This window comes from Nicotiana sylvestris, chromosome 5, assembly GCF_000393655.2.
Source record: "Nicotiana sylvestris chromosome 5, ASM39365v2, whole genome shotgun sequence".
NCBI lineage: Eukaryota > Viridiplantae > Streptophyta > Magnoliopsida > Solanales > Solanaceae > Nicotiana > Nicotiana sylvestris.
Window position 1 is genome coordinate 2,726,537 of NC_091061.1, and position 23,393 is coordinate 2,749,929.

A 23,393-nucleotide genomic window follows, 5' to 3' on the forward strand; every position below is an offset into this window, starting at 1 on the left:
TTTATACATATTTAATAAAAAAATTAAAACAAATACATAATTTGAACCAAAACTATTGAGTTCGGCCAAATCTGTAGCCGATACTGTGGCTCCGCCGCTGAATATGGTTGGTTGAGAAATCTAGTAAATACTTTTCCTTGGTATTTTATGAGGTTTTAGCTTGAAAAATGCTATGCATGTCTTAAAAGACTATGACAAATAGATGGAAAAAGAGTATTACTTTTTTTAACCGAGTTAGAAAATGTATTCACTGCTTGAAGATTTTGATAGGCGAGAGGTGTAAGTACAATGAGGTGTGAAGCAATCTCGTACTAAGCAAAATGACTTTTATTTTTCATAACACTAATAAAAGAAAATTAACATATTCTTAAAATTGCACGGCTAAATTCGGTCTTTAAGACGCCATAACATAAGAATATCTTGGCGTCAAGTAACAAGCTTTGTATTATACTAATATTTCAATACAATACAATTTCTTTAGAACTTTCCTTTGAAATGTTGCCATGGATTCATGCTCATCAGATAAGAGGAGCAACCCCCTTCCAACCGAGAGGTTGTGAGTTCGAGTCTCCCCAAGAGCAAGGTGAGAAGTTCTTGGAGGGAAGGATGCCGGGGTCTATTTGGAAACAGTCTCTCTACCCTAGGATAGGGGTAAGGTCTGCGTACACACTATTCTCCCCAGACCCCACTAAGTGGGATGATATTGGGTTGTTGTTGTTGTATAACCTATTTAACTTCCAGTCCTAGACTTCATTTGCTTTTGAACAGAAGTCGTTGCTTTTATTGTTAGGACCTTTTGTAGAAAAAATTCTAGTAAATCATTGATGAGGGTCCCCTTAGTTGTGGAAAAAAATGAAAGAATTTGTGGCATTTGACTCATTCAGCAGCACTACACTTTAATTCAGTACTCTCTCCGTTTCAATTTAGATGAAATAGTTTGACTCGGCATGGAGTTTAAGAAAAAAGAAAAAGATTTTTGAAATTTATGGTATTAAAAGCTTACGGGATAAAAGCTTTGCGAGGCCATGACATTTGTGTGGCATTAAGGGTAAAATAGGTAAAATGAAGAGTTTAAAGTTGAATTATTATTTTCAAATTTATAAATGTGTCATTTATTTTGAAACATACCAAAAAGGAAAGTACCTCGTCTTATTTGAAACGGAGGGAGTACAAAATGAAGTTTAATGACACTCTTCAAATTGCTAAAGTAGAAAAGGCTCTATCCAAAGGAGGTGGATGGAGTGGATGGAGCTGCTTCTCCCTTAACTAGAGGCCTCAGATTAGAGCCCTGGGCATAAAATTTTTTTGGTAGGGAACGATTTCCCCCGAATGGGACATACCTGTCGCGAATCAAGATATAGTCGGACTCCAATGCGGATACCAAACACCGAGTGAGAAATCCCAAAAAAAAAAAGTAAAAAAGGCCAAGGATTAACAAATTAGCATACATAAAAAGCTAGTACAAGTAATGAAATGACATGTAATTTGGATTTGCTCTTCTAGAGAATTTCTAACATAGTAGATCTATGTGACCAAATTCGAATTAGTCAGATCGATTATTATAAAACTTTATTTTCTTCGTTTTAATTTACGCGACATAGTTGAACTCTATATGAAATTTAAAAGAAGAAATAAAAGTTTTCGAATTTTGTGATTTTAAACATGACATAATATTTGTGTGTCTATAAAAATATCTCATTACGGGTAAAATAAAATGTGTGAGTTTAACTATAACAATATATAAAGATATGTCATTATTTTCGGAACAGAGTAACAAGAAAAATATGTCACATATGTCCCTTCGGGGATGTCCAATTGGTTTGGAGGGTACTCATCCATACAAATGATATGGGATTGATCTTACCTCAATGCCTTTTTGGTTGAGCGTGTCACACAGGGCTTGTCTTGTGCGGTTTACATCCCCTTTGTTATTTGCAGGCTATTACACAGGAAAGGTTTATCCAATGCGGACAGAGTGCTCACTCAAAAGGCAAAGACGTTGTAAAAGTAGCACGGTATAGTCAGTTTTTTGACTGGTCATTCAAAAATAGTCAGCGTTTACGAAGTCAATGAAAAATAGCCACTATTTTGTTGCAATAGAGACCGGTCCAGCATAATATACTGGAGTTCGGTGCACCTGTGTATGAACTCCAGCATATTATGTTGGGTCGTTATACTTTGCTGACTCCAGTATAATATACTGGAGACTGGAGCATCGGTACTCCAAACTCCAGTATATTATACTGGACAATTATACTTGTTGGAACTCCAGTATATTATGCTGGAGTTCTAGTGTATTTTTCCTGTACTCTAGTATAATATGTTGGAGTTCAAGCATACTTATGCGGGAACTCCAGTATCATATACTGACGTATTTTCCGGGTTTTGAACAGTGTTTTCGCTCAGATTTATCTTTACTGGAAAGTGGCTAAATTTCGATTATTTTTTAAACTGAGCTATTTTTGAACGACCAGTTGTAAATTTTGCTATTTTTTAATTTCTCCCAAAGACGGTAGCAACTGCGGATTTGCCCGGAAGTTTCAAAAAATAAATGTCACATAAATTAGAAATGATGGAATAATAGAGTGGATGGTAGAATCTGAATTAGTCAACCAATAGACACAAAATATAATTAAGACTAATCATTAACCAATACAATATTCCAATAGAATATCTTATATTAGACCAATGAATATCTAGTATACTAACTAGATTATTATTTTTTATTTAAAAAATTAGAGGAATTTTGACGAAAAATCCAATTTGTCCGCCATTAAAGCAGTTTATTTTTTTCTCATCAAACTTTCATTTTCCATCGACTTTCTCGGAAACTTCAACAAATTCCACGTCCCAAAGTCCATTTCTCACTTTCCCTCTCATTTCACTGACACTGACCCGGATTATACGTCTCTATATAAATTCATCTTCAATTTCACTGAACAAAATCAAAATAGTAGAGGATTTTAGCTTGTCTTTAATATTAACAATGGCGACTCAAAACGTTCTCGTAATGAGACATGGTGATAGGTTGGATAACTTTGAGGAATTATGGGTAATGAAAGCGGATAGGCCGTGGGATCCACCATTGCATCAGGATGGTAAGATACGGGCTTTTTGTACGGGTCAAAAGATCCGATCCAATATGGATTTCCCGATCCATCGGGTTTTCGTTTCCCCGTTCCTCCGATGTGTACAGACTGCTGCTGAAGTTGTACGTGCCCTTTGTGACGTTGCGGATCATAACTGCGAGGCCAATGTCTTGTCCTCTAATTCTGATTCCGTCGTCATCGATCCTTCCAAAATTAAAGTACATATTTTTCTCTTTTTTCTTTATTTTTGCTTAATTTTGGAAGGATTATATTTGTTTATAAGTTTAAGTTATATGCATTGAGGATGTAAAAAGCATTTAAACTATATTAGATTATTATAGATAATCTCTTATAAGCATTAATCTGCCCTATCGGGTAGGGGTAAGGTGTGCGTACACACTACCCTCCCCAGACCCCACTTAGTGGGACTTTACTGGGTCGCTGTTGTTGTTGTCTTATAAGCATTAATAGATAATCATGTAAAAATGATAATTGACTTGCTATCGCAGGTTAAAAGTCACTAATAGTGTACAATCCACCATGTATAACATGTAAATCCTTTACTTATTTATGGTTTTAAGTTTAAGGTGGAGGGAATCATTGTGTTGGTAGTAATTAAGGTGTCTTAGGCTGTTGATTATGGAAGTATGACTGTTTACCAAAAGACAATAGCTGAAGGTTGGTATACTCACTGTATTTCAAGCTAGGTTGCTGGATAATGGAGGGTTTGAACTTTGGTGTCGACGGATAGAAACGAAGTTGGGCTCCGTGGAGGGTGAACAGTAATTTAAGGAGTTAGTTCACTAGTCATATTGAAGGGGAGCCTTGGCATAACTGGTAAAGTTGTTACCATGTGACTAGGAGATCACCGGCTCAGACCGTGTAAACAACATCTTGCAGAAATACAGGGTAAGTCTGCATACAATAGACTTTTGTCGTCCGACCCTTCCCCGGACCCCGCGCATAGCGGGAGCTTAGTGCACCTGGCTGCCATTTTAGTTCACTACTCATATTGCCATAGTCTTTTCAGATCCTCGTTCGTTGAGGATGATGTTTTGTGATTTGAGTAGCTCTGATCACGGCTGTCCTCTTAGCTCAGATGTCCACATTTTGTATGTAGCATTACCAATACGTCCAAGTCAACCTGAATCCTAGCTTGTTCAACACATTGTCATTAGTGTAGAATGCCTGTGTGTAATATAAGTAACTACCAATTTTCAATATGGTTGTGCGCCTGTGATCAATATAGTTGCGTAAGCTATACCGGGACTTAGATCTGAATATGCTGCTTGTGTCATGAAACTTGTTGCATACTTGATATGACTCACTTGAGTCTTTATAGAAGGCAGGGTGTTGACAGAGGTGCAGAAAGATAAACACACATTTTTGCTGAAATATCAGCATTCAAATCAAATGGGTTCTCTTAACTCTCGTTCTAGATAACATTTGACCTTTTTTTTTTTTTTTCAAATTTCAGGTATCCATCGAATATGGTTTGTGTGAAATGCTGAATTTAGTAGCCATAAGAAGTAATGCAGCTCCCAAGGATGGGGATTTTAAGTTCAATATCTCACAATATGAAGCTGAGTTACCTGCCGGAACTGTAGATCACACTGTTGAGCCTGTTTATAAGAAGGTATTCTGTAGGATATGAGTTCTTGCTTCAATTTATGACATGGTTTATATGCATGATCCGCTGTTTCTTTAATCATTGATATCATCTGATTCTGAACTTACAGCTGCCAGAGTGGCAAGAGACATTGGAAAGTGCAAGAGCTAGATATGTGGAGGTAGTTAAAGCCCTTGCTGATAAGTATCCTTCTGAGAACTTGTTGTTAGTCACACATGGTAAGTCTTCTTGCTTGGTTTTGCAATCTCTAGTGCAATGTAGGTTGTGATGTGGTGAGTGAAGGCTTCTGTTCTCCATAGAGCACTCGTAAGAGACTACTTGTTTTCGTGTCAAAATCAGTTTAGAGATGTATTTCAATTTATATGTTGTATCTTTGTCGGTAGCAAATGTTGTTTCATATTGCTCGTATGTATCTAGTAGTTTATTCTCACATATCGCATGTCTGGATTTCTCGTTGCTTCTTGTTCTCCTTTTGCCATTATATTAAAGCAATATGAATTTTTGTAGTGCCATTGAAGAGAATATTTCTAGCAATGATTTCAGTTGGATGCCTTGAACTTTTCTGAAACTGCAAAATTCTTGAGTTTGGGCAATTGGAGAATGCTGGAGACAACCTTTGCTAATGAAAGCAACCTCTACATCTGTATGGTGTCAATGCTCTTGCCCAAGAGTTTCATTTATAATAAAACCATCTGCTAAACTGTAAATTGGCGGGTCTAATAGTTGTGTTTTTTCGCCCCAATTCATTTGCTCTTGCTTCTGGGAGGTTAGTGTAACTGAAAATCTCAAGTGAGTGGCTTTGGTAATAATTACCACATGAGTTGGTGCATCAATGATTTTCTGAAACCGGTCGTACCTAAGTGTCCGGAAACAGCTTTTCTCGGCCTTTTAAAGGATATGGTCTACATACACTCTATCCTCCCCAGATCCCACTTGTGGGAATACACTGTGGGAGTACCTGGAGTGCAAGTTTAGCGCTGAGTCGAGGGAAGTAGGCAGGGACGTGATGCTTGGATCACAGGTCATCCCCAAGAGAGATAGCTTCAAGTACCTTGGGTCGATGATTTAGGAGGACGGAGAGATCGACGAGGACGTCACTCACCGTATAGGAGCGGGCTGGAGGAAATGGAGGCTTGCATCTGGAGTCTTGTGTGACAAGAAAGTGCAACCGATACTCAAAGGTAAGTTTTATAGAGTTGTAGTTAGACCGGCCATGTTGTATGGGGTAGAGTGTTGGTCAGTTAAGAACTCCCATATCCAGAGGATGAAGGTAGCAGAGATGAGGATGCTGAGGTGAATATGCGGGCACACTAGGATAGACAAGATTAGGAATGAAGATATTCGGAAAAAGGTGGGCATGGCACCTGTGGATGACAAGATGCGGGAAGCAAGGCTCAGATGGTTCGGGCACGTGCGGAGGAGAAGCCTTGATGCTCCGGTGAGGAGGTGTGAGCGGTTGGCCGTGGTGGGTACGAGAAGAGGTAGAGGGAGATCTAAGAAGTATTGGGGAGAGGTGATTAGGCAGGACATGGTACGGCTGCAGATTTCCGAAGACATGGCCCTTGATAGGAAGGTCTGGAGGTCAAACATTAGGGTTGTAGGTTAGGGGGTAGTAGAGCTTTCCTTACTTCATACCCAGGGTGAGGCAGGATTGGATTAGGGTTGATCTTAGATGGCTTGCAGTTTATTTGAGTTCATACTATCCTTGCTCTTTTTCTTAGCCCCGGGCCTTGGATGTTGGTTACTGTTATTGCATGTCATTTATCTTTTGGTTGTTATGCGTCTGTTATTATTACGGTTTCTATTGAAGTTACTAATGAATTATCTTTTCTTGTTTTTATTGTCGTCTTTCTGAGCCGAGGGTCTATCGGAAACAGCCTCTCTGCCCTGTCAGGGTAGGGGTAAGGTCTGCGTACACATTACTGTCCCTAGACCCCACTTTGTGAGATTTTACTCGGTAGTTGTTGTTGTTGTTATTGTTGGTCATACCTAACTGAAGTTCTTCCTACTTTTTGTTACTAGATATGTTTAGAATATAATCTGTTATCGGCTAAGTAGATAAAATGCCTATTCACGCTATTTTGGCTTAAGTTCCCAATGGTATTCCTGATTTCTTATCAATTCTTCTTTCATTAATCCAGGTGAAGGAGTAGGCTCCATCTTTACTGAACTTAACAAGGATGCAACTGTATTAGAGGTAGAATATTGTGGATATGTGCTCTCCAGGAGAACTATCCAATTCGGAGAGGACCAATCATTTACTGCTGGAGAGTTTGTATACGAGAAACAAACTGGTGTATTATCTGCTGCTAAATAAAATTAAGTCACTATAAGTGATTGTTCAGGATTCTTCCCTCTCTGCCATGGCTGTTACTTATCGTCCATTTGTCAAAGCTTGCTTGTCCATTTAGATGTGTTAAGGTTTTCATTGCTGAACTAAGTTATCACTCTTTCTTTTTCTCCTTTCTTCTTCTTTTTAAACTTTTGATTTGAAAGAGAGGATTATTGAATATTGGAATTGCACTATACACTGTTGAAATAATGGCCTCTGATCCCACCTTGTAATTGTGAAATCCCAAGATGAATTGCTTTCTTTTGGACTACTTGCATCCCAATTGCAGTTGCTATTTTGACAGGGATATCTAGTATTGGTAACTACTGTTTCCCTCTCAAATTTAATATCACCTTTTCTTTGTTGAATTGTTCCAAACCAATATCATATGGGATGAAAAGAAAATTTAAATTCTTAGTGTAGTGTTGTACCATAAAGAAGCCACATGAGACTTTTACCTATGGGTGTGATCCACTGGTCAATGAAGTAGATGAAAATCTTGAAAATCAAGGTTTAAATCCTAGTAGAGACAAAAAACGTTAGATGATTTCTTCCCATCTACCTAAGTCGTGTTAGAGTTACTCGGTATTTATACTGGTAGGAGGTAGCAGGTACTCGATGGAATAATGGAGGAGTGTGCAAGTTGGCTCGAACACCATTGTTATCCGAAAAGAAAAATAAAGACTCACCCCTAAATGTGATTTACACCATTGTTATCCAAAAAGAAAAACAAAGACTCACCCCTAAATTTAATTTACAAAATAAAGATTTCACATGTTCCTTCAACAATGATTTCTAAAGGATATTACAGTTTAAATATTAAGTTGAATGAATTCCAATTATTTCAATACATCATAGAAGGCAAACGAGGGGTAATAAGTTCCTCCAAAGTTGTTGCCTTAGGCATATTAATGCCTAAGCCTTCTCACATGTCAACTGGCATGTTATTAGATGGTGTATTAAAATCAAAACCTTGAAGCAAACGAACAAAAGTGAGGAGTGTAACAATCGTGGCAACATTCATCCCCTTCTTGAACCAAATGGAATAAACTCAAAATTCTAACTCTAACTACATTCATCGATCTTTTCTTGATCAACAACAACAACAACAACCCAGTATAATCCCACTTAGTGGGGTCTGGGGAGGGTAATATGTATGCAGACCTTACACCTACCCTGGGGTAGAGAGGTTGTTTCCAAATAGACACCCGACATCCTTCCCTCCAAGAACTTCCCACCTTGCTCTTGGAGAGACTCGAACTGACAACCTCTTGGTTGAAAGTGAAGGTTGATTACCATTAGAGCAACCCCTCTTGTCTCGATCTTTTCTTGATCATCGGTCAAAAATCTTTCCGGCACGAATTTTTCAGGGTCGGATCAAATCCGAAGATCTCGTTGTATCTTCCATGCATTTACAAACAAACGAGTGTCTTTTAGAACATCATAACCAAGTATTTTACAATCTTTTACTGTTTCATGCGGTACTAACAAAGGTGCAGGTGGATATAAACGCAATGCTTCTTTAATTATAGCTTGTAAATAGGCTAAATCTTGAACATCAGACTCTTCTATCCACTTCTCTTTAACAACTTCTATATCTATTTCCTCTTGGGCACGTCTCATAACATTTGGATTGTTCAACAATAAGGACATTAACCATGTCCATTGCACAGCAGTAGTATCAGCTCCATCCAAAAATTATTGCCTACATTTTAATAATTAGAGAAATGAATTACACAGTAATTAAATCCTAGAACTAAAAAGACATTTAGCTAGCGTTTGGACATAGATTTGCTTGAAACTTGAAAAAAGAGCTTTTAAAGTTGTGCTGAAAAATAATTTTTGAAAGTTGAAGTTGTGTTTGGACATGCAATTTATTTGAAGAAAAGTTGAAGTTTTTGTGAGAAGAAGAGATAGTTTTTACCCAAAAACTAGAAACTGGGAACTTGAAAATTTTTGAAATTCCAATACATAATAATATTTCATAAACAAATAATTCAAAAAAAAAATGAAAAAATAATGCCAAAATTTATGACCAAACGGGAACTTAATCTAAACAATGATAAACATATACATGCATGTTTAATGTGATCATAATGTTGAAAGAAAATCCAACTAATTAATAGCGTGAATGTGATACACAAAGTTGTTGTCTTGATATTAATTTATGTTTACTAGGTACATGTCTAAGTCTTTGTCATATCAGCGGGGACACACAATCTGGCCATTTATTAGGTAAATACGAGTAAATCTCTTGATAAATATTAATTGATAATCTAGTAAAAATGATAACTAAGATGTTATGACATGTTAAAATTTACTGATTGTATAAAAAGATTAGGGTATTCTGCCTTAGAGCAACGAAAAATTGTCTTTGATAGGTCACAAGTTCGAGCCGTAAAAGTAGCCATTAATACTTGCATTAGAGTAGACTTTCTACGTCATACCCCTTGGGAGTGTAGCTCTTCTCCGAATCCTGCGTGAACGTGTGATGCCTTGTGCACCAACTGCCTTTTTTTAGTATAAATTTTTTTTTTACAGTATAGATAATTTAAAAGCTTAAGAACATATCATTACTGTGCCTTGATGACAGTTTCTTGGGAATAACCATAGGCCTTGAACTCATCAAAATTTGTCACATTAAGCAAGGCATCAATAACATCTTGATTCTCAAGATTATTGCCAATTTCTGCCTTCTTAATATGGTCATCCACCCAATTTTGAAGAACACCATCTATATCTTTATGAATTCTCTTCAATTTAATATGCCCTTGAAAATCCAAATACTTAAATAATGGAAATGGAACTACATCATAAAATATAATTTGCCCTGCCACATATGCAAGTGTAATCCTGACCTCATGATTTTGAGAAGGAAGTGAATTTACTCATCTTCCTTTGTGCCAAAGATAACAAGCATAGGGTGAACAGTTGGAAAAAGGCTGTGATAAAGCATCAAGCTCAATGAATTCCTTGTATGAGAACAACAACCAAGTAAAATCCCACTAGTGGGGTCTGAGGAGGATAGTGTGTACGCAGACCTTACCCCTGCCCCGATGGAGTAAATTCCTTGTATGAAATATAACTAAATGAAATTGGAGGTGTACATTCCCCTCTCTTTATTTAAAGCTGCAGAGTTCAAATCAAGTGACACAAACTGGTAGAACAGCCAGCAAAGACGTGCAAAGTTTTAAAGAATGAGGCATAACAACAGAGAGAAGATTCAATTTTTTTGCAATTCTAGTTGATTGAGAACCAGATAGCGTGTTAAACTACTTGGTCTAACCTCAATTAATTGATCTTCTCTTGAATACAGAATAGAAGAACCACCTGCAGCATGTCACAAAGCAGTTAGGAAGTGAAACGATGGACTGCGCGAGTGCATGATTTTAAGTATTCGCTCTACGGATGATGCCTGATATACATACCACACAGTCAGAAAGCAAAAGAGATTTTTAGTGCCACATTAATTGATTTCACGAAATTTGGCTGAGTATACAGCAAGAACGGAAAAAAAATTCAGTTCATTTCTTGATTTTATCAAATTAACTCTTGAATCTACATGACAAACTGTTGAATTGAAGTGTAAGACATAGGTCCATTCTTAGGTAATCATCCAAGAAAAGGTTTAGAGAAACTTAGAACTGAATTAACATGTTGCAGAAATAGGAAATGGAAGACAACAACATCTGTTGAATGAAACAAGAAACATATTTATTTGACCGCGTCAACTATCCAAAGCTGAATTCCAGGATTTGGTACTTACAGAGACATGTATGTTGTACACCAGCACTGAGAGTATAATATTGCATAGGCAGATCTCTAACGCTTAGGCAGTCCACACCACCCGTCACTGCACAAAATGTTAAATTTAAAAATATGTTATCTACTATACACACAGGCACACACGCACAGTGGCGGACTCAGAATTTTAGTTAAGGGGTGTCAAAATATAAAAAATAAAACATACCAGGAAATTAAGGAGAGTCAATGCATAGTATATATAATTTATTTTTTTACCTACCTACACAGTTTATTTTTTCCGTGAAGGGGTGTCACCCCTTCCTATAAGGTGGCCCCGCCACTGTGCGCGCACACGAGGATAAGACAGTATCCTCGGGTAATGGCCTAGTTATTATCCTTGCATAACTAGTTCACTGATTTGACAAATCCATATGTTATACTAATAGATTAACAAGTCTTAAAATCTAGTTTTTCTAAGGTCGCCCTCCTCGAACCACTTGCATGGATAATCAGGTACAGTGAAGAAGAAATATAGTTGACAAATATGAGATACAAGGAGGTGGAAGACCGATCATATTACTATGCCATATGTGGAGGTCTCTGAAGGGGTGTTATAGACATGAGATTCATACAAGGATATCAATTTTATAATAGGCAATGGCGACAGAATCAACATCAAGACTGGAGCGGTGATGATCCTTTTTTCCCCAACCATTTTCAGCATTCACTGTCTGTTAAGACAGTGCAATTTTTACATTAATTAGGGTTGATTTGATTAAGGATTTGATTAGCTTTGTATATACACCTACTAAATTTTATACACTAGTAATTATTATAAAAGCTTGAGTAAATAATCAAGCTTCTGAATTGAATTTTCTCTTTTTATACTAGTTGGAGGATTTTCCCACTTAGCTACTGTAGAAAAGTACTCCTCCAAACAAAGGAGAAAGATAAAATACAATCTCACCCTACGCCTCGTTCCTCTTCAAGGCTGTTTTTTCTTAAAGAGCAGCATGTATTGAAATGGCTAATTTGTGCAGGCATCTCTCTCTTTTCTTTTTATATCAGTCACTGATAATCAGTGTGAGGGGATCTCATCTTTACATATCATAAAATGGTGACAACAGAAAGTCAGTGCTGCTCAATTTCCTAACCGTTTTCCTAGTCCAACTTCCAGTCAAGAATGTTAGATAATATAAGGTTTCTGCTTATTATTGAATTTCAAGAACCAGGTTCAATTCATTTGTTAATTCGCTTTTGTCAATTTAATGAGCACACTTAAAGCAACAACAGCAAATGCAAACCTTATAGACAAGCCGCATAGATCTTCTGGGATGACTTTGTAGACGCTTTGCACTTCTCAAAATTCTCGTATCATTATAATGATGAACATTATCAAATTTAAAATCATCCCTCTTTCTCTTCTTGCCTCCATGCGATGAATGCTTCTTCAAAAGCTCTCTGCCATGATATATAAGAGAGATCAGATTTTCATTGCTGTCATCGGATATAATTCACAGCATCTTAATTTAGGAAGAGTGATTACTTTGAAGCTACTATTCCATTGGCATGGCTGTCCCTTGCCTGTGAAAAGAAAGAGATCACGATGTTAACTTGTTTCAGGTTTTCATGAAAGAAACAAATCATATCAACTATAATAAGAGAATCATGGAGACAAATTTCTACATGCTTAGTGATCATTTCTTATTACATGCAAAGAAAAAAGAGGATAAATAAAAGAAAATAGGCAAGTAATGGAAGAGCTGTATAATATGTAACTTTCACTTAGTCGAGCCAATGGTGGTTGAAAAGGACAGTCACACAAACATCAAAGTAGAACTAATACAAATTTGATCAAAACCAATAAACCCACATTCAATGCCAATTATCTAATTCCTTTCCCTTTTAAGGCACCAACACTGCTAGTAATGTAATCCGCCATCACCATAATTGCTGCTGTTATATCCAGATTCCGGGGTCACAGCCACCACTGAAGGCACCAGTGTATACCTTTGCGTCTCTCGCCTCTGGAGCCTCAACCACCCTCATGGTGTCCCTCACTCGAACCACCACCACCACCACCTCGTCCAAACAATTGACTTACGGTCAAGGCTCTGGCCATTTGTCCTCCCTATCACGTCCCTCATAGATTGCTCGTCATTGAAAGTAAGGCAGCCAAAACCTCTAGATCTACCAGTGTCACGCTCGTTGAAGATCTTCGATTTGAGTATTTCACTAATCTGAGCAAAAGGCTCCGCAATGGTTCGATTGGTGGTAGCCCATGCGAACCCACAGACAGAGCACCTGCATTCCACATTGACAGAGGACAACTTTTTGTTTTTGGGAGAGAGAGAGAGGCAGAAAGGGAGGAGAAATCGAAATAGAGCAAGGAGAGCTTTAGGAGGCATAAACTATTCCAAAATTCATAATCATTTTAATGAACTATCAGACCAGTAATAAGCTTATCAAAGTGGATATAACCCTACTAATGAATGTCATGTCACAACTCACAAGTAAGAAACATGTCCACAAAAACAAAATAAACAGAATAAACTAGCATCGAATAATGCTGGTATCCTCAGATCGCCAACATGTTGACAAATACGAGTAATAAGGAAACTACACAAAACAAAAGAACATAATTTACACAGTCCTCAACTTAACCATTCAAAGAGCAGAAACTATTTTTCAGACTGGTTGGACATCCCACTACCTAGAAAATCCAAAACAAAGGAATGATAGGCTACATACAATTATGTGCACAAAGCAATAACCTAGGAAGCTATCATAGCAAAATACACCAGATTATGCTAAGATGATATTACCCCTCCATCAGCAGATGAAGGCGTGTCGATTCTACAGCTATCCTCACAAGAATTTGGTAGTTGACTTCTTAGGCTCTCTGCTGCATCAACCAAATTTCTAAGGTAATCTTTTTCAGAAGAAGAATATGATACATGTTGATGATGATAGCCAATTTCTGATGCCTCTATCTCAGAAAAATCAGTTTCCGAAGAGAGATGAGCTAGCACCGTAAGCTTCTCCGGAGAACTAGTCCTCTGCCTTTCAGAATTGAGACAACTTACATCATATGATTTTTTTGTTATTGAAAATCCCAAAGCCGCATCATCTCTATTTTCTGTATGACATACAACATCAACAGTGCCACACAAACTTGGGGACGAAACAGTTTGTGCATGGCCACTGTTAGTTTTGCGGTCTGAATCTGTTTCCCAGAGAAATGAACTTGTCATTTGTCTATTATTTAGGTATTGAATCTCCTGACGGAAACTTTGAAATTTTTTATTCTGCATAGTGTTACATACACACTCCTCCTTCTCCAATCTTCTAAAACGGTCTGATGGGCATGAATTCAAGTCAACTGAAAGGTTGATTCCATCTTCCGATGAGACAGAAAACTCAAATGAAGGCACATGCTTGGACTTTATGTCAGAAGTAAATGCATTCTTGGAGAAACTTATTGGTGGACTGCGAACTCTTTGATTGAAACCCTTCTCATCACATAGGCCAGAAGAATCTTGAAGGTTGTACCAATTGCCTTCGGAAGTTTCTACATCTGCTATCTGCATCAAGACAAACTTGTATTTCAGAGATCAACCCAGTGTATATGAGCACGTGATGTAATAAACCTTATCAAGCATTTTCGAGATGATCGCGTCACAATACAATTTTATAATGAACTCATCATACGTATCATATGTATAATCTCACCCAAATTTTCACATTCATTCACCACAAAAGATCGTCTGTCATCAACCCAAAGCCAACATTTACCTTGAAGTAATTGATCAAAGAATTCACGAGATTGGGTTTTGTCTTATAAGGAGACAAACCGTACTTCTTGCACAAGTCTTGAAGCTTTTTCTTGGGTAGGCTGTAAATGGAATTTGGACAGTCCTTTGTCTTCATCTCTCTGAATGATAACCTCTCCTCACCCTGCATCAAGACAAACTGATCCTTCAGTGATCAATCCAGGTCATCTATGAAAGTCGTGCGATAACCAAGAAACTTATATCAGCCATTTTCTAGATGATCATATCAACAATACGATTTCCAAATTAAGTCATCCTCATGTATCATGTGTTCAATCTCACCCAAATATTCACTTTCACCAAAAATAATACTACCTTTAACATCAGCCACTGTGACTACCAGAAAACTGAGCTTTTCCAACTGCCAAAGCCACCGGGAAATAGTCGAAAATCGGTGATTTCCGACGACTTCCGACAGTTTTGCGGTAGTTGGAAAATTGGCGGAAAAAGCTTTCCGACTGCAGTAGACAGAAATTTCCGACCACCGTACTGTAGTCGGACAGTTAAATAAGTAAATAATTATTTATAAGTGATCAAAGAATTACAAGATTTACAAGGAGATAAACCATGTTTCCAGAACAAATCTTGAAGCTCTTTCTTGGGTAGCTTGCAAATCAAATTTTCACTGTCTTTTCTCTTCATCTTTTTAAATAAACTTATCTGCTCCCTGCATCAAGCTCTAATCACTTGTTCATTTAAGAGACTTTTACCAGGGCAAAATCATATGACTTCGGGTGAATAAATGTTGTCAATGCGGATGCTTCCTTCAAAAGAAGATATAGGAATAGCCAACACTGAGTTTATGGTTTCCTTTACCTAAGGACAAGTAAACACATCTGACACAGGATAACACCTTAGAAAACAGGACAGCTTTTGTCGGAGTTCTCCCAAAATGTCTAAAAGAAATTCTTTTTATTGATGGTTCACATTATATCTTGGAAGTTAGAAATACTATGTTCCATTTAGCAGGAAATAGAAGTTTCTAATTTATATTAACATTCAATCCCATCTAATTGCTGAGATCACAACATACACTCAAAATCAAGAACCAAGTCTAGCGGCTTCTTTAAACTAGACATAAGTTTAGACATTTTACCCACTCATTCCGTACTAGAGGCACCAAATAAAGTAACTACTCAACATTTTTACAAACCACTGAAGAACAAGAAGCGCCATGACAGGTATAAGCTTTGTCCTTATTACCTTCTATCCTGAACTTCTCCAATACAGAGGTGGAGCCGGGATATAAAGTTTACGGGTTCTAAACTAGCCATAGAACTCATAGCTCATTTACTTACTAGATTCATAATTAAATAGTTATACATATTTAATGAATTTTTAAGTAGGGTTTAAACAAAAGTTACTGGGTTCATCCGAACCCGTAAATGATACAGTAGCTCCACCAACCAAGACAGAGCCAGGATATAAGGTTTATGGGTTCTGAACTAGCCATCAAACTCATAGCTCGTCTAGTTACTAGGTTCATAGTTAAATAGTTATACATATTTAATGGATTTTTCTAATATACAGGGTCTAAACAAAAGCTAGTCAGTTCAACTGTACCCGTAACTAATACAGTAGCTCCCCCTCCAAGTCAAATGAAAACAGGTAAAGCACCCACCATATAGAATCAAACCTCTCTATAATAGCATTGTTTGTCCCAATATTTTTAGTTGTTGTAGTGAAATGTTGTTATAGAGAATATATAATATAAGATAACATGAAAAATCAGCTCCAGCAAAACTTGGCTGTTATAGTGAAATACTGTTATAAAGGATGGTTGTTATAAAGAGATTTAACTATCATTTAAAAGCTCACAATTGTAAGGAAGTAATACTGTTAGTAACATAACAAATAATCAGTTGAACATATCAAAAGAAGCCCCAAAAAAAACAGTCAGGTTTGGTATACTTTTCAATCAAAATAAGACACAATGCTTTAGTACTACTCCCTCTGTTTAACAAAGATTAACACTATTTCTTTATTAATCTGTTCCAAAAAGATTAGCACACTTCAATATTTCCTTAATAGAAAGCATTTATAGCCACACACTACTATAGTAGGTTTCAAACCACAAGTTTAAAAGTTCACAGTCACACAAATGTTATGGTTTATTTAAAACCATATATCTCAAAATTATTCTCTTCTTTATTTAATGACAAGAGGGGTTGCTCTGATGGTAAGCAACCCCCACTTCCAACCGAGAGGTTGTGAGTTCGAGTCTCCCCAAGAGCAAGGTGGGAAGTTCTTGGAGGGAAGGATGCCGGGGTCTATTTGGAAACAGTCTCTCTGCCCTAAGGTAGGGGTAAGGTCTGCGTACACACTACCCTACCCAGACCCCACTAAGTGGGATTATACTGGTTTGTTGTTGTTGTTGTATTCTCTTCTTTATTAAAGTTTGTGTCAACTTAAACCTCAAATAATTTTTTTGAAACTGAGAGAGTAATTAATAAGTAAATCAGTAGAAAAAGACAAAAATAGTACTATTCGAAATTCAAATCCACGAAAAAGCGCCAAAACTTATTACTACTACTGCAAAAGGTAAAAACGAGTGAAAATACAGAGACTTTGGATCTGTTACCTTGTTGTAGTATCCACAAATGGCGAGGACTGAGAAATTAAACCGGATTTGTCAGCTGGAAGTTTCTAGAAATGGGAGTGGAGCAGAGCTGAAGCTAAAATAGTTGGGAGCTGAAGAGGGGGAAAATAGAGTTTAGGGTCATCGGGTTTTAAAACATATAGGTAAGACCCGGGCCCTTCGGATTAGGATATTTACCCTAATTTCAAAGTTTTGAAAATGATATATCGAGATAAAGGCGTCAATAGTTTGATTCGGCCGATTATTTTATAAAATTTATATTATATTAGTTTTTTTATTATTTTATTATGTATAATCGGATTAGAATGTTTACCCTAATTTCAAAGTTTTGAAAATGATACTTCCACATAATTTCAAATTTAGAAAAAGTATGTAGCAAATTTTTTGGGAAAAATAACAATTTCTAAAATAATACTACTCCTTACCTCTTAATTTATGTAATATTATTTGACCAGTCACGGAGTTTAATATTCTCTCTGTTCTAATTTATGTAAAAAAAATATTTTTTCGAGATTTAAATTTGCTAATTTTGGTTGTACATTTGGACATAGAATCGTTAAGTCTTTTGAAATAAAATTTATATATTTAAAAACTATGTAAAAAGCACTATAAGTCACAATAATTAATAATTTAAAATATTTTAAAGGCATATAAAAAATTACTATTAAAGAATAATTCGTTTGACTCATGAAATTTGAATATCGTCACATAAATTAGGATGGATGGAGTAAGAAAAAAAAAGAACTTTTTTTTTTTCAAACTTATGCTCTAAAGTAAGTCATAAATATTTGTATGTGTAACCAGGGGCGCATCTAGGGAGGTTCCACGGGGCACGTGAACTCATGCTCTCCTCCCTAGATCATGTATAGTAATGCTATATTTTTTTAAAAAAAAAATACTTAAATGTATTTTTGTGCATCTCTCTAAATGAGATTGTGAGTTTAAATCGTATGTCAATCTTGTTGTTTTTCTCCTTTTTTTTAGAACAAGGCACCCAACAGGGATGAACATGTCTGGTGTCACTTTTTGCGTACTAATTAATTTTTTTATTATTTATTTTTTCAAAATTTTCACACATTATAATTTCAATCATTCTATTGTCATCATAAAATCTTGTATAATTAAATAAAATTTGTACATTAAAAGTGGTAACAGTGGGTGATGTAGCATATAGTCAATGAGCTCAACTGATTTTAACATTTTCGACATAGAATATAAATATAGCTGTAAAAAAAATTAATATAAAAAAATAATTTTATAAAAATTAAAGGTTGAACCCATAAAATTTATATCATTGATTTACATTTCTAATAGTGCACCCATAAGATTATTCCGTAAATTTGCAAAAGATAGCTTCAGTGAACGAGTTTTGATTTAAAATATTTGCGTACATTTTGATTAAAAAAAAATTATATGCCATAATTAATATCATCTAAATTTTTGGGGCCAAAATATAGTAGTTTGTCACTATAGAAACGTCAGCAGCTTCTTGCAGTAATCTTTGCTATCACCCCCGTAATCTCAGTAGTAAGAAAGAGGTCTATAGGGGTGTCAGTAGTTCGATTCGGCCGGTCATTTTATAAAATTTATAGCATATTAATTTTTCGGTTATTTTATTATGTATAACTAAAATTAGACTTTTCGAAACCGTCTCAATCATATTGGTTTCTCTTCGATATCGGTACGGTACAATTCGGTTAATTTTCGATATTTTTTTAAATGTCATGTAAAAGACACAAGTAGAAGTAGAATGCCAGTAGCTCTCTAGATATTTTTATTGTTTAAAGGGTGATGAATTAAAAAACATGAAAGATGGTCAGGGTATAAATTCATCAACTATTCTTTAGCAATATAAAAGAAACCAAGCAAAGAAAAAAAATCACATAAGTGGAAAGATATTAACCAAGTTGGGACTCAAGAATAAAGTCTATAGAAGATTAAATATTTAAAAAGATAAATTCAAATTATATGAAAGTAAACATATTCAATATATTGTAGTTTGCTACTCATAATAACTAGAATACTATGTGTCCCGCTAGTGAAGATGTTGGAAATACTTTAGTTTCAGATTTTGGGTAGAAATAACATAATATGTTTTAGGAATTAGTATTTTGAGTTTAATTACTTGTTGGTTTGTAACCGTTTTCATAATTCCAAGGTCCAAAGAAAAAAAATTTAATATCTTTTTTTTTTTAAACTAACTATATAAATATATTTTCCTATGTATTTATTCGGTACGGTTCGTTATATTTTCGATTATTTTTATAAAATAAAAAAACTACTCTAATTATCGATACAATTATAGATTTATATAAAAACCTACAATTTTTTTAAAATAAACCTAAAAATTGATTCGGTGAGGTACTAAAACTACATTAAGCCAGTTGGTTAATGACAATGAACTGCAAGCTTTAATCCTAAAATTAGATCTTGGTACATCACAATCACAAGCCAAAATTACAGAGCAATTTTTATCTAATATTTAGTACTACTATTATAATAAAACTGCAATTAAAATGACTATTTTCTGAATATTAATACAACTCCTTTTACTTTGTGTTATTGGTTGAAGCCATAGTGTTCAATAACACTGCACAAACATACAATTTACAATCCAAAAGATGGAAATACAGACTTCCAATTAACAATCACTAATCAAATTACTAGAAAATACACCTTCCAGCTTGTTAGGATGGTTATTATACATATCGTTTCATAATGTATCATATCGTACGGTATTGTATTGTATCGCTTGATAAGTATAATATTTGAATAGATTGTGTCTCGTCGTTTTATCGTCATTTCATCATATCACGCACCAGCAATACGAAGAATAAATTTGTAATATTATAAAGAAAAATTATGATACAAGGTAAAATTATTGTATAAAAAAGTAACGTAAAAGATAAAATAAAACTATTTGATAATAACGAAGGGTGAGATTGAGAGAAAAAGACAATAGATCGTTACATAAAGTGGCACATTTAGTCGTATTTAAAGTAACAATACGATACAATACAATGGTAACAACCATCCAAACAAGCTGTTACACTCCATAAAAATGAAAATTAAAACATGAAATTAGTGCCGGGAAACCACTGGTTATCCAAAAGAAAAATGAAAACTAATCCAACTAATAATCAGTTATCAAATTGCAAGAAAATTAATGAAGAAATGTAAAGCAAATCTGGATATTCTTCATTTTAAGAAATTGTTCAAAGACAAAACAGACTCGCATTAACTACTACTATTTGATAATATTAATAACAGTATCGCCCATTGATCTCTTCAATAACAGAGACAAAACCTCAATTTTAAAGCAAAAATTAAGAGATCAGAACCTAAGCTTAGTAAAAAACCAACGATTTTTCCCAGTTTTGAATCGTTCCTCAAGCCGAGCTTTCGCCTCTTTAGCAGCAGTAACCTTCTTATCACGAGACTGAAGAACATCGACATTAACAACATCCTTCAGATCCACATCAAGTGTATAACGAGTCGGCATAATGTGATTGTAATTAACGAGCTTAATAAAAGCCTTAACTCGTGATTTCTTCGCTTGTTTTTTGGCTGAATCTTTTCGGATCACTTTTTTCGGGTATTTGCTTATACCTGCAACTAAACAATGGCCGTATGGTCGATCTCTTGTTCCTTCATCGAATGCACGAATGATTACTGCTTTTCGCCCGGCGTATTTGCCTTGGAGAATGATTACGGCTTTGTTTGGTTTTAGAAACTTCACCATCTTCGCCGCCCGCCGCCGCCCGCCGCCGCCGCTGCTGATGAATGCGATGAAGAGGAGCTGAATTCACTGGTGTTTGTGCTGCTGCGGAAATGATGTTTATATGGAGAGTGGTGATTAAAGCCCTAGGAATGGAGTTTGGGCCCAGAATGTTGGGTTTGACCTCGCCTAATTAAACTATTTAGCCAGCTATTTAACGTCTAGCCATATTTGACAAACTACAGACACGACGAGTCTACAACAACAACGACCCAGTATAATCCCACAAGTGGAGTCTGGGGAGGGTAATATGTACGCAGACATTACCCTTGCCTCGAAGGGTAGAGAGATTGTTTCCAGGAGACCATCGACTCAAAAAAAACAACAAGAGCCGATATATTAGTACCATAAAAATGCATAATAAATAACAGCAATATAAGAGATATGAAATATAGAATACGAAATACGAAATACGAAATAGATGACTGATATAGTACAACTAGCAGGTAAAACCCTGCATCAATAGACGACCAATGACGAGTCTGAATTTTGATTTTGAGGCAACTAAAAATTTAAATATTTAGTAAATGTTGACTATTCTTTAAATAGTGATCCTAAACACGGCTATTTGTGCACTTGGGCCAAGTGTAGTTATGCTAGTAGGTTTTACCCCAAAGACAGAATAATTGACTAGAGTTTCCTCAAAGGTTAACCTAAATAGCCGTCTATCCAATCAGTTAAATTAAAAATAGCTGACGAAGATATAATATACATATAAATCATATATAATATGTATATAACCATTTCTAATTAGTGTATGTAAATAGTGAATTCGGACGGCTATTTGAATGAATATCCCTTATTAAAACGGTCTATTATGTTGCAGGAAGGTATAACCCAAAACCAAAATGCTGTAGCGATAAAATTAGTTCCACTGCGAATACGATCGATATAAGAGCGGGAGAAATTTAAAAATAGCCAGATTTACAACTGGTCATTCAAAAGTAGTCACAGTTTCAAAAGTAATCGAAATTTAACCACTTTTCATGTAAAGATAAATCTGAGCGAAAACACTGTTCAAAACCCAGAATACGCCCGTATATTATAGTGGAGTTCCAGCATAAGTATGCTTGAACTCCAACATATTACACGGGAGTTTCATGATAACTATGTTGGAACTTCATCATAATATGTTGGAGTTCTAGCATAAGTACACTAGAACTCCAGCATAATATACGGGAGTTTCAACAAGTATAAATGTCCAGTATAATAAACTGGAGTTTGGAGCACCGGTGCTCCAGTCTCCCGTATATTATACAGGAGTCAGCAAAGCATACCGGTCCAGCATAATATGCTGGAGTTCGTACAAAGATGCACTGAACTCCCGTATATTATACGGGACCGGTCTCTGTTGCAGCAAAATAGTGGTTATTTTTCATTGACTTCGTAAACGGTGGCTATTTGATTGACCAGTCCGAAAACTGGATATACCGTGCTATTTTGACATATAAGTGCAAAGAGGTCAATTGAGTGCCAGACCGCAACACCATCTCGATTGGGTCATATTCGAATCTTAAACATGGGTAGAAATGACACCAGGTAGCTACTCTGAAGGCTACTATTTAAAAATTAGACAGTGTATTCTGAATTTCAGTTTTTTAGTTTAATCTTTTGGGACAAAAATGTCCTAAAGTTAAGATTTTTAGTTTAAATATTTAAATCAAAATAAGTATTGACTAATTTCTAAATAACATCCCTGAGAATGGCTATATGTGCACTTGAGTTATGATGTTCAACTAGTAGATTAATAGCATGTTTGGCCAAACTCCTAAAATCAATTTATTTTGATTTTTTTTAAATGCTTTTAAAAAAAATACTTTGGGTGAGAAGCAGTTTGTGTTTGGCTAATTAATTCGAAAAGTGTATTTGAGTAGCAATTAGGTTTGACGAAGCTTTTAAAAAGTAATTTTAAGTGCTTTTTCAAAAAAAAAAAATACTTTTGGAAAGAAGTTTTTTTCTACTTTTTTAAAATTACTTCTGCTCCTACTTAAAGGTATTTTTTTCCCTTTCCAAAGCTTGGCCAAATACCTTAACTCTGGAAAAAAATATATTTTTGGCTAAAAAAAAACTTGGCCAAATAGGCTACAAGCATGATAAATAATCGATCTTGTATAAATAGCACATATTGTATAGTGATGAGAATATCGTCAAATCAGTAACTACAATTTCTATTGAGTTAGTTTCCAAAATTACTTCCACCATATTTACATATTTTAATTCTTTACAACTTTTTTCTTCAAAATCTTAGCCGGAACAATCTATATCTTATTTCCTACCAGGGGCGTACGCAGAAATTTTTGTAAGCGGTGTCGAAATTTATAAAAGAAAAAATGTAATATAATTTTGATTATCGTACTTTTAGACAAGAAATAATCTTAGTCTATTGAA

At 35.6% G+C, this 23,393-nt stretch overlaps 3 protein-coding genes and 1 pseudogene across 4 annotated transcripts; 1 reads left to right on the forward strand and 3 right to left on the reverse strand.

Annotated features, from left to right (window-relative positions):
• The first annotated feature begins 2,664 nt into the window (after positions 1–2,664).
• LOC104230432 (uncharacterized) lies at positions 2,665–7,322 on the forward strand. Its single transcript, XM_009783248.2, has 4 exons — positions 2,665–3,307; positions 4,567–4,725; positions 4,829–4,937; positions 6,861–7,322. Exons 1-4 carry the CDS (start codon positions 2,987–2,989, stop codon positions 7,034–7,036), a joined length of 765 nt encoding a protein of 254 aa, XP_009781550.1. The 5' UTR covers positions 2,665–2,986; the 3' UTR covers positions 7,037–7,322.
• Positions 7,323–7,895: 573 nt separating this feature from the next.
• On the reverse strand, positions 7,896–10,653 carry LOC138891336 (nicotine N-demethylase CYP82E3-like; annotated as a pseudogene).
• LOC104230431 (uncharacterized) lies at positions 9,811–17,329 on the reverse strand. Of its 2 annotated transcripts, XM_009783245.2 has the most exons (7): positions 17,210–17,329; positions 14,591–14,752; positions 13,621–14,379; positions 12,342–12,379; positions 12,100–12,256; positions 10,818–10,904; positions 9,811–10,381 (listed from the first exon to the last, which is right to left on the reverse strand). In XM_009783245.2, exons 2-6 carry the CDS (start codon positions 14,723–14,725, stop codon positions 10,902–10,904), a joined length of 1,092 nt encoding a protein of 363 aa, XP_009781547.1. In that variant the 5' UTR covers positions 14,726–14,752; positions 17,210–17,329; the 3' UTR covers positions 9,811–10,381; positions 10,818–10,901. The 2 variants fall into 2 exon arrangements, with proteins under 2 accessions (XP_009781547.1, XP_009781549.1); XM_009783247.1 differs by lacking the exon at positions 17,210–17,329 and having other exon boundaries at positions 14,528–14,617.
• A 3,075-nt stretch (positions 17,330–20,404) lies between these two features.
• LOC104230430 (large ribosomal subunit protein eL27) lies at positions 20,405–21,048 on the reverse strand. Its single transcript, XM_009783244.2, has one exon. The coding sequence runs from the start codon at positions 20,967–20,969 to the stop codon at positions 20,562–20,564; it is 408 nt and encodes a 135-aa protein (XP_009781546.1). The 5' UTR covers positions 20,970–21,048; the 3' UTR covers positions 20,405–20,561.
• Between the last annotated feature and the right edge of the window lie 2,345 nt (positions 21,049–23,393).

What these genes read in the sequence shown, in the direction of transcription:
- LOC104230431 (XM_009783245.2), bottom strand. Translation starts at nt 14,725, where the DNA reads ATGAAGACAAAGGACTGTCCAAATTCCATTTACAGCCTACCCAAGAAA. An exon ending in CTTTGATCAATTACTTCAAG is followed by an intron (nt 14,380 to 14,590) that starts GTAAATGTTGGC and finishes GTCTTGATGCAG; the next exon opens with ATAGCAGATGTAGAAACTTC. An exon ending in CTTCATCTGCTGATGGAGGG is followed by an intron (nt 12,380 to 13,620) that starts GTAATATCATCT and finishes TTCTTTTCACAG; the next exon opens with GCAAGGGACAGCCATGCCAA.
- LOC104230430 (XM_009783244.2), bottom strand. Translation starts at nt 20,969, where the DNA reads ATGGTGAAGTTTCTAAAACCAAACAAAGCCGTAATCATTCTCCAAGGC.
- LOC104230432 (XM_009783248.2), top strand. Translation starts at nt 2,987, where the DNA reads ATGGCGACTCAAAACGTTCTCGTAATGAGACATGGTGATAGGTTGGAT. An exon ending in TCGATCCTTCCAAAATTAAA is followed by an intron (nt 3,308 to 4,566) that starts GTACATATTTTT and finishes TTCAAATTTCAG; the next exon opens with GTATCCATCGAATATGGTTT. An exon ending in CTTGTTGTTAGTCACACATG is followed by an intron (nt 4,938 to 6,860) that starts GTAAGTCTTCTT and finishes TCATTAATCCAG; the next exon opens with GTGAAGGAGTAGGCTCCATC.